This window comes from Pseudopipra pipra, chromosome 29 (assembly GCF_036250125.1).
Source record: "Pseudopipra pipra isolate bDixPip1 chromosome 29, bDixPip1.hap1, whole genome shotgun sequence".
NCBI classification, from domain to species: Eukaryota; Metazoa; Chordata; class Aves; order Passeriformes; family Pipridae; genus Pseudopipra; species Pseudopipra pipra.
Window position 1 is genome coordinate 794,119 of NC_087577.1, and position 10,540 is coordinate 804,658.

Here is a 10,540-nt window from a genome sequence, read left to right on the forward strand (position 1 = left end):
TATTCCCAGTACAGGGACACCATTCCCAGGGCAGTGACACCATTCCCAGTACAGTGACACCATTCCCAGTACAGTGACACCATTCCCAGTGCAGTGACACCATTCCATTCCCAGTACAGTGACACCATTCCCAGTACAGTGACACCATTCCATTCCCAGTACAGTGACACCATTCCCAGTACAGTGACACCATTCCCAGTACAGTGACACCACTCCCAGGACAGTGACACCATTCCCAGTACAGTGACACCATTCCCAGGACAGTGACACCATTCCCAGGACAGTGACACCATTCCCAGGACAGTGACACCACTCCCAGGGCAGTGACACCACTCCCAGTACAGTGACACCATTCCCAGTACAGTGACACCATTCCCAGTACAGTGACACCATTCCCAGGGCAGTGACACCACTCCCAGTACAGTGACACCACTCCCAGTACAGTGACACCATTCCCAGTACAGTGACACCATTCCCAGTACAGGGACAGGTCAGGAATTCCTTCCTGGCCGGGAAGAGCTCCCCGTTGTCCCCCCCTTCTCCCCCCAGGAGATACTGTGACAACCTGGGCTCCCGGCCCCTCAGCACGGCCAATTTTGGGAAGATCATCCGGGAAATCTTCCCCAACATCAAGGCCCGGCGCCTGGGGGGCCGAGGACAGTCCAAATATCCTTCCCTGCCCCTGGAATTCCCACTTTTTCCCGGATTTTTTCCCTCCCGGCGGGGTTTGGGGGGGACTCTGGGGGGGTTTTTGGGGGCTCCTGGGTGGTCCCTGAAGGTGTTCTGGGGGATATTTCCCTGTTTGGGGGGGGTTTGGGGGGATTTATTTGGAATTTTGGGGCGGTTGTGGGTCTGGGGGGCTCCGAGGGATTTTTGGGGGATTTTTTTGGGGGGTTTTGGGGATTTATTGGGAATTTTGGGGCGGTTTTGGGGGGAGTTGGGAGGGTTTGGGGGTCCTGGAGGGGAAAGGGGGGGCTGGGAGGGTCCTGGGGGACATCCCCTTTTTTGGGGGGGATTTTTTGGGGGGTTTTGGGGGTTTTATTTGGAATTTTGGGGCGGTTGTGGGTCTGGGGGGCTCCGAGGGATTTTTGGGGATTTTTTGCAGGGGGTTTTGGGGATTTATTGGGAATTTTGGGGCGGTTTTGGGGGGAGCTGGGAGGGTTTGGGGGGTCCTGGGGGGGAAAGGGGGGGCTGGGAGGGTCCTGGGGGACATCCCCTTTTTTTGGGGGGATTTTTTGGGGGGTTTTTGGGGTTTTATTTGGAATTTTGGGGCGGTTGTGGGTCTGGGGGGGCTCCGAGGGATTTTTTGGGGATTTTTTGCAGGGGGTTTTGGGGGATTTATTGGGAATTTTGGGGTGGTTTTGGGGGGAGTTGGGAGGGTTTGGGGGGTCCTGGAGGGGGGATTGGGGGGGAAAGGGGGGGCTGGGAGGGTCCTGGGGGTCTGAGGGATTTTTGGGGGATTTTTGGGGGGGGGGTTTGGGGATTTATTGGGAATTTTGGGGCATTTTTGGGTGAGGTTTTGAGGGGAGTTGGGAGGGTTTGGGGGGTCCCGGGGGATATTGGGGGGGGGAAAAGGGAGGCTGGGAGGGTCCTGGGGGTCTGGGGGGGAAAAGGGGGGCTGGGAGAGTCCTGGGGGTCTGAGGGATTTTTTGGGGATTTTTTGGGGGGGTTTTGGGGGATTTATTTGGAATTTTGGGGCATTTTTGGGTGAGGTTTTGAGGGGAGTTGGGAGGGTTTGGGGGGACCCGGGGGGGGGATTGGGGGGGGAAAAGGGGGGCTGGGAGGGTCCTGGGGGTCTGAGGGATTTTTTGGGGATTTTTTTTGGGGGGTTGGGATTTTTTGGGAGGTTTTCTGGGGATTTATTTGGAATTTTGAGGCATTTTTGGGTGAGGTTTTGGGGGGGTCGGGAGGGGGAAAAGGGGGACTGGGAGGGGGGTCCTGGGAGTCTGGGGGATTTTGGGGGATTTTTTGGGTGAGGTTTTGAAGGGGGTTTGGAGGGTTTGGAGGGTCCCAGGGGGTGGACTGGGGAGGGTCCTGGGGGATTTTTTGGGGTTTTTTTTGCGGGGGGGTTTTTGGGGGGGGATTTATTTGGAATTTTGGGGTGGTTTTGGGGTCTGGGGGGGCTCCTGGGTGTCCTGGGAGGGGTTTTTTTTGGGCAGGAGAAGCCCTTGACGGTGCCCAACGTACTGTTACGGGGGGATCAGGAGGAAGACCGTGGTCAGCCTTCCTCCCCTGCCCAGCCTGGACCTCAAAGTCACCGAGACTGTAAGTTCTGGGGGCTTTTTTGGGGGGGGAGTTCTGCAGGGTTTGGGGGGGTCCTGGGGAGGGATTTGAGGTCTGGGATGGGAGGGGAGGGAAGAGCAGGATTTGGGGGGTCCTGGGGAGGGATTTGAGGTCTGGGAGGGGATGGGGAGGATTTGGGGGGTCCTGGGGAGGGATTTGAGGTCTGGGAGGGGAGGGAAGGGCAGGATTTGGGGGGTCCTGGGGAGGGATTTGAGGTCTGGAAGGGGAAGGGCAGGGCAGGATTTGGGGGGTCCTGGGGAGGGATTTGAGGTCTGGGAGGGGAGGGGGAGGGCAGGATTTGGGGGGTCCTGGGGAGGGATTTGAGGTCTGGGAGGGGAGGGGAGGGAAGGGCAGGATTTGGGGGGTCCTGGGGGAGGAAGGAGGCAGGTTCTGCTCTGTCCTGGGAACCTCCTGTCCCCACCTGGGGGGGGGTCCTGCCCTGTGCCCTGGGGGTCCCACCTGTGCTTGGGGGTCCTGCCCTGTGCCCTGGGGGTCCCACCTGTGCCTGGGGGGTCCCATCTGTGCCTTGGGGGTCTTGGCCTGTGTCCTGGGGGTCCTACTCTGTGCTCTGGGGGTCCTGAGGGGTCCTGGGGGGTCCTACCCTCTGCCCTGGGGGTCCTGCCCTCTGCTCTGGGAGTCCTGGGGGGGTCCTACCCTGCACGCTGGGGGTCCTGCCCTGTGCCTGGGGGGTCCCACCTGTGCCTGGGGGTCCTGCCTTGTGCCCTGGGGGTCCTTCTCTGTACCCTGGGGGTCCTGCCCCGTGCCCTGGGGGTCCTGGGGGGGTCCTGCCCTGCACTCTGAGGGTCCTACCCTGTGCCCTGGGGGTCCTGGGCAGTCCTACGCTGTGCTCTGGGGGTCCTACCCTGTACCTGGGGGGGTCCTGCCCTCTGTTCTGGGGGTCCTGCCCTGTGCCCTGGGGATCTACCTGTGCCTGGGGGTCCTGCCCTGTGCCCTGGGGGTCCTGCCCTTCACTCTGGGGGTCCTGCCCTTCACTCTGGGGGTCTCCTGGCTGCTCCCTTGGGATCTCCCATCCCATCCCCTCCTGTGCCCCCCCAGCAGTCAGAGCTGGCAGAGCTGGTGCAGTCCTACCCCAGCGAGGTGATGGAGGCCGCCCCTGCCCTGGGGGTCCTGCCCTGTGCCCTGGGGGTCCTGCCCTTCACTCTGGGGGTCCTGCCCTGTACCCTGGGGGTCCTGGGGGTCTCCTGGCTGCTCCTGGGGGGTCTCCCATCCCATCCCATCCCCTCCTGTGCCCCCCCAGCAGTCAGAGCTGTCAGAGCTGGTGCAGTCCTACCCCAGCGAGGTGATGGAGGCCGCCTGTGCCCTGACCTGCGACTGGGCCGAGAAGATCCTCAAGCGCTCCTTCAACAACATCGTGGAGGTGGCTCAGTTCCTGCTGCAGCAGCACATCATCAGCTCCCGCTCGGCCCACGCAGACCTGGTCATGGCCATGGTGGTCTCAGGTGGGTGGGGGACCAGCCCTGGGCCCCGTGGTGGTCTCGGGTGGATGAGGGGGGAGCAGTCCTGGGCCCTGTGGTGGTCTCGGGTGGATGAGGGGGGAGCCCTGGGCCCCGTGGTGGTCTCGGGTGGATGAGGGGGGAGCAGTCCTGGGCCCTGTGGTGGTCTCAGGTGGGTGAGGGACCAGCCCAGGAGTGTCCCCTCAGTCCCAAACCAGGGGGTCCAGGGGGTGTGTTCCCCCCATCCCAAACCAAAGGGGGAACCCAGGAGTGTGTCCCCCCATCCCAAATTGAGGGGGGACCCAGGAGTGTGTCCCCCCTGTCCCAAACTATGGGGGGGTCCAGGGGGTGAGGGGGACCCAGGGGTGTGTCCCCTCAGCCCCAAACCGGGGGGGGTCCATGGGGTGCATCCCCCCCATCCCAAACCCGGGGTCGGTCCTGGAGGCTCCTCCCCCTCATCCCCCGGGGGTGTCCCACCTTTGTCACCCTCTGTACCCCCCTCCCCCCCCCCCAGAGAACACGGAGAAGACCCCCCTCCCCCCTCCAAGAGAACCGCCCCCCCCCCCGCCGCCAAGAAGAACGGGCTGGACCCCCCCGAGAGCCACGAGAGGACCCCAGAGCAGGTGAGAGACCCCCGAGAGAGCCGGGGGGGCACCCGGGGGGGCACAGCCAGGACTCCCCCCCCTCCCCTTTCTGTGCCCCCCCCAGAGCCAGGTGAGCACCTGGGTGGGCAGCCAGGACTCCCCCCCTCCCCTTTCTGTGCCCCCCCCCATAGCCAGGACTCCCCCCCTACCCGGCTCTGACACCCCCTCCCCTTTCTGTGCCCCCCCCAGAGCCGGGTGGGCACCTGGGTGGGCAGCCAGGGACTCCCCCCCTCCCCTTTCTGTGCCCCCTCCAGATCTGGGTGGGCACAGCCAGGACTCCCCCTACCCAACTCTGACCCCCCCTCCCCCTTTCTGTGCCCCCCCCCGAGCCGGGTGGGCACAGCCAGGACCCCCCCTACCCGGCTCTGACCCCCCCTCCTTTTGTGCCCCCCCAGAGCTGGGTGGGCACAGCCAGGACTCCCCCCCTCCCCTTTCTGTGCCCCCCCAGAGCCGGGTGGGCAGCTGGGACCCCCCTTACCCGGCTCTGACCCCCCCTTTTCTGTGCCCCCAGAGCAAGAAGGAGCCCCCCCAGCCCTGCCGACCCCCGCCCAGCAAGAAGAAGCCCCCGGAGCCCCCCCGGGCGAGCAGCAGCAGCAGCAGCAGCCCCCAGGTGAACGCCCTGGTCGCCCGCCTGCCCCTGCTGCTGCCCCGCATCCCCCCCCCCTCCCCGAGCGCCCCCCCGCCCCCGGCACCACCCCCGGGCCCCCCCCCCCCGGTGCTGGTGCCCCGGCTGGCCCCCCTGGGGGGCGGCGGGGGGGGCACGGTGAAGGTGGCCCTGCCCCTGCCCGTGGGTGCCACCGTGGGGGCCCCCCCCGCGCTGCCCCTGGGGCTGAGCCCCCCCGGCGCCATCCCCGTGCTCAACGTGCTGCTGCCCGGGGTGGGGGTGCCCCCCCCGCACCCCCCCCCGCCCGCGGAGACCCCCGGGGGGGCCCCCGAGCAGAGGTCGAAGGGCACCAAGAGACCCCCGGAGCCCGGGGGGGGGGGACGCGGCCCCGCACAAGAGGAGGAGGGGGAGGCCCCGAAAGAGGCCCGAGGAGGGGGGTGGGGGGTCCCCCGGGGCGGAGGGGGGGGCGTCGCCCCCCGGGGGGGGGCTCTCCGGGGGGTGGCACTGCCACTGTCCCCGGGGGGGGGTCTCCCAGGGGAGGAGCTCCTGATGGTGGCACTGCCACTGTCCCCGGGGGGGGCTCTGGTGGAGGTGGCACTGCCACTGTCCCCGGGGGGGGGCTCTGCTGGAGGTGGCAGTGCCACTGTCCCCGGGGGGGGGTCTCCCAGGGGAGGAGCTCCTGATGGTGGCACTGCCACTGTCCCCAAGGGAGGCTCTGCTGGAGGTGGCACTGCCACTGTCCCCAGGGGGGGGCTGCCCCAGGGGGGGCTCTGCTGGTGATGGTGGCACTGCTGGAAGGGGCTCTGCTGGAGGTGGCAGTGCCACCGTCCCTGTCAGTGGCAGTGCCACCGTCCCTGGGGACAGGGCCGGTTGAGGGCAGTGCCACCATCCCTGTGAGGGACAGCTCTGGCACTGCCAGTGCCACTGTCCCTGGTGGGGACAGGCCACTCAGTGCCACTGTCCCTGGTGGGGACAGGCCAGCCAGTGCCAGTGCTGCCCACCCTTGGGGACAGGCCACTCAGTGCCACTGTCCCTGTCAGGGACAGCTCTGTCACTGCCAGTGCCACCAGTCCTGTTGGGGACAGGCCGGTCAGTGGCAGTGCCACTGTCCCTGCTGGGGACAGGCTGGTCAGTGGCAGTGCCACTGTCCCTGCTGGGGACAGCCCTGCCAGTGGCAGTGCCACTGTCCCTGGGGGTGGCTCTGCCAGCAGTGACTCTCCCAGTGCCAGTCCCACTGTCCCCACTGGGCACAGTCTGGGGAGGGGCAGTGCCACTGTCCCCCTGGAGGACAGGCCAGTCAGGGGCAGTGCCACCACCCCCAGTGGGGACAGCTCTGTCCCTGGCAGTGCCACCACCCCCAGTGGGGACAGCTCTGTCCCTGGCAGTGCCACCACCCCTGGTAGGGACAGCTCTGTCCCTGGCAGTGCCACCACCCCTGGTAGGGACAGCTCTGTCCCTGGCAGTGCCACCATCCCTGGTAGGGACAGCTCTGTCCCTGGCAGTGCCACCACCCTCAGTGGGGACAGCTCTGTCCCTGGCAGTGCCCACCACCCTCAGTGGGGACAGCTCTGTCCCTGGCAGTGCCACCACCCTCAGTGGGGACAGCTCTGTCCCTGGCAGTGCCACCACCCCTGATAGGGACAGCTCTGTCCCCTGGCAGTGCCACCACCCCCAGTGGGGACAGCTCTGTCCCTGGCAGTGCCACTGTCCCTGGTGGTGGCTCTCCCAGCAGTGGTTCTCCTGGTGGGGACAGTCCAGGGAGGGGCAGTGCCACTGTCCCCGTGCAGGCCAGGCCAGGCAGGGGCAGTGGCACCATCCCTGCCAGGGACAGCCCAGCTGGTGGCAATGCCACCATCCCTGCCAGGGACAGCCCAGCTGGTGGCAATGCCACCACCCCCCTCTGGGGACAGCCCAGCTGGTGGCAATGCCACCATCCCTGCTGGGGACAGGCCAGGCAGTGGCAATGCCACCATCCCTGCCAGGGACAGCCCAGCTGGTGGCAGTGCCACCACCCCCTCTGGGGACAGGCCAGGCAGTGGCAGTGCCACCATCCCTGCCAGGGACAGCCCAGCTGGTGGCAGTGCCACCATCCCTGCCAGGGACAGCCCAGCTGGTGGCAATGCCACCATCCCTGCCAGGGACAGCCCAGCTGGTGGCAGTGCCACTGTCCCTGCTGGGGACAGGCCAGGCAGTGACAGTGGCACCATCCCTGCCAGGGACAGCCCGTCCAGGGGCAGGGACACCCTCCCCACCAAGGACAGGCCGGGTGGTGGCAGTGGCACCGTCCCTGCCAGGGCCAGTGCAGCCAGTGGCGCTGCCACCTGCCCCCCCAGTGCCACCACTCCTGTCAGGGACAGCCCGTCCAGGGGCAGTGCCACCACCCCCCTCCAGGGACAGCACGTCCAGGGGCAGTGCCACCACCCCTGTTGGGGACAGGCCAGTCAGAGACAGTGCCACCACCCCTGTCGGGGACAGTCGAGCCAGGGGCAGTGCCATCAGCCCTGCTGGGGACAGGCCAGTCAGAGACAGTGCCACCAGGGACAGGCCTGGCAGTGCCACTGTGCCCCCCAGAGAAAACCCATCCAGGGGCAGTGCCACCATCCCTGTCAGGGACAGCACATCCAGGGGCAGTGCCACCATCCCTGTCAGGGACAGCACATCCAGGGGCAGTGCCACCGTCCCTGTTGGGGACAGGCCAGTCAGGGACGGTGCCACCAGGGACAGGCCTGGCAGTGCCACCGTCCCCCCCAGGACATCCCACCCAGGGGCAGATCCAGCACCCCCAGCAGGGACAGCACATCCAGGGGCAGTGCCACTGTGCCCCCCAGGGACAGCACACCCAGGGGCAGATCCAGCACCCCCAGCAGGGACAGCACACCCAGGGGCAGTGCCACTGTGCCCCCCAGGGACAGCACACCCAGGGGCAGTGCCACTGTGCCCCCCAGGGACAGCCCAGCCAGGGGCAGTGCCACTGTGCCCCCCAGGGACAGCCCAGCCAGGGGCAGTGCCACCACCCCCAGCAGGGACACCCAGTCCAGGGACAGAGCCACTGTCTCCTCCAGGGACACCCAGTCCAGGGGCAGTGCCACCGTTCCCTCCAGGGACAGCCCAGCCAGGGGCAGTGCCACTGTCTCCTCCAGGGACACCCAGTCCAGGGGCAGTGCCACCATCCCCACTGGGGACAGGCCAGGCAGGGACGGTGGCACCAGGGACGGGCCAGGCAGTGCCACTGTCCCCCCCAGGGACACCCTGCCCAGGAGCAGATCCAGCACCCCCAGCAGGGACAGGCCATCTGAGGGCAGTGCCACCGTCCCCCCCAGGGCTGGCCCAGCCAGGGGCAGTGCCACTGTGCCCCCCAGGGACAGCCCAGCCAGGGGCAGTGCCACCCTGTCCCACAGGGACAGCCCAGCCAGGGGCAGTGCCACTGTCCCCTCCAGGGACAGCCCAGCCAGGGGTAGTGCCACCCTGTCCCCCAGGGACAGCCCAGCCAGGGGCAGTGCCACCCTGTCCCCCAGGGACAGCCCAGCCAGGGGCAGTGGCACTGTCCCCTCCAGGGACAGCCCATCCAGGGGCAGTGCCACCCTGTCCCCCAGGGACACCTCACCCAGGGGCAGTGGCACTGTCCCCTCCAGGGACAGCCCAGCCAGGGGCAGTGCCACTCTGTCCCCCAGGGACAGCCCAGCCAGGGGCAGTGGCACTGTCCCCTCCAGGGACAGCCCATCCAGGGGCAGTGCCACCATCCCCTCCAGGGACAGCCCAGCCAGGGGCAGTGGCACTGTCCCCTCCAGGGACAGCCCAGCCAGGGGCAGTGCCACTGTGCCCTCCAGGGACAGCACATCCAGGGGCAGTGCCACCCTGTCCCCCAGGGACACCTCACCCAGGGGCAGTGGCACTGTCCCCACCAGGGACACCCCGCCCAGGAGCAGGTCCAGCACCCCCAGCAGGGACACCCAGTCCAGTGGCAGTGCCACCCCCCCCCAGCAGGGACACCTCCCCCAGGGGCAGTGTCCCCCTCCCCTCCAGGGGCAGCCCCTGCTGGTGGCAGTGGCACTGTCCCTGTCAGGGACAGGCCGGTCAGTGGCAGTGCCACCATCCCCTGCAGGGACAGTCCAACCAGGGGCAGGGACACCCCCCCTGTCAGGGACACCCCCACCCAGGGTTAATGCCACCACCCCCACCAGGACAGTCGAGCTGGTGGCAGTGGCACCATCTCCTGCAGGGACAGCCCATCCAGGGGCAGTGCCACCCTGTCCCCCAGGGACAGCCCATCCAGGGGCAGTGCCACCATCCCTGTCAGGGACAGCCCATCCAGGGGCAGTGCCACCATCCCCTCCAGGGACAGCCCATCCAGGGGCAGTGCCACCCTGTCCCCCAGGGACAGCCCATCCAGGGGCAGTGCCACCCTGTCCCCCAGGGACAGCCCATCCAGGGGCAGTGCCACCATCCCCGTCAGGGACACCCCGTCCAGGGGCAGTGCCACCATTCCCTCTGGGGACAGCCCCGCTGGTGGCAGTGGCACCATCCCCATCAGGTACAGCCCAGTGAGTGGCAGTGCCACCATCCCCCAGTGGCAGTGCCACTGTGCCTGTCAGGGACACCCCATCCAGGGGCAGTGCCACTGTGCCCATCAGGGACACCCCATCCAGGGGCAGTGCCACCATTCCTGTCAGGGACACCCCATCGAGGGGCAGTGGCACCATTCCTGTCAGGGACAGCCCTGCTGGTGGCAGTGCCACTGTGCCCGTCAGGGACACCCCATCCAAGGGCAGTGCCACCATTCCTGTCAGGGACAGCCCTGCTGGTGGCAGTGCCACCATCCCCGTCAGGGACACCCCATCGAGGGGCAGTGGCACCATCACCTCTGGGGACAGCCCCGCCGGTGGCAGTGCCACCATGCCCGTCAGGGACACCCCATGGAAGGGCAGTGGCACCATCCCCTCTGGGGACAGCCCCGCCGGTGGCAGTGCCACCATCCCCGTCAGGGACACCCCATCGAGGGGCAGTGGCACCATCCCCTCCGGGGACAGCCCCGCCGGTGGCAGTGCCACCATCCCCCGTCCGGGATGTCCCCTCCCGGCCCGTGCAGCCCCGCCCGTGTCAGCGTCATCAGGGACGGCCGGACCCGGGGCCGGGTGGCACCGCCCGTGGACCCCCTGGCACTGCAGGGCCTCGGCAGGGCCGGGACCCCCCTGGGGGGCACCGGGGACTGGGGGGACCCCCGGGACACCCCCACGGCGCACCCCGGGACGGACAGACGGGCACGGGCACGGGGACGGGCACGGGTCCCTGCTGCCACCGCTGCACAACATCTGGATGTGTCCCCTCACCCCCCCCCGACCGCACCAGTAAAAACCAGTCACTCCGCCCCTCTGTCCAGTTCTGTGGCCCGGGGGAGGGGACACGGGGGGTGGGGAGGGGACACGGGGAGTTTTGGGGGGACATGGACAGTGGGAGGGGACACGGGGAGTGGGGAGGGGACACGGAGGGTGGGAGGGGGACATGGACAGTGGGAGGGGACACGGGGAGTGGGGAGGGGACACGAGGGGTGGGGAGGG

The 10,540-nt window shown here is 67.7% G+C and overlaps 2 protein-coding genes across 2 annotated transcripts in view; both read left to right on the forward strand.

Annotated features, from left to right (window-relative positions):
• The window catches only part of RFX5 (regulatory factor X5), an 8,340-nt gene extending 2,484 nt beyond the window's left edge, over positions 1-5,856 (forward strand). The window contains 6 exon segments of the mRNA XM_064638343.1: positions 426-676; positions 2,194-2,265; positions 3,542-3,747; positions 4,252-4,360; positions 4,893-5,369; positions 5,371-5,856. Of these exon segments, the coding sequence (XP_064494413.1) occupies positions 426-676; positions 2,194-2,265; positions 3,542-3,747; positions 4,252-4,360; positions 4,893-5,369; positions 5,371-5,535 (1,280 nt within the window). The 3' untranslated portion in view covers positions 5,536-5,856.
• CDC42SE1 (CDC42 small effector 1) overlaps positions 5,360-10,540 on the forward strand; it is a 119,565-nt gene continuing 114,384 nt past the window's right edge. Inside the window, exon 1 of the mRNA XM_064638279.1 lies at positions 5,360-5,367. The gene's annotated coding sequence lies outside the window, so the exon portion shown is untranslated. The remainder of the gene's footprint in view (positions 5,368-10,540) is intronic.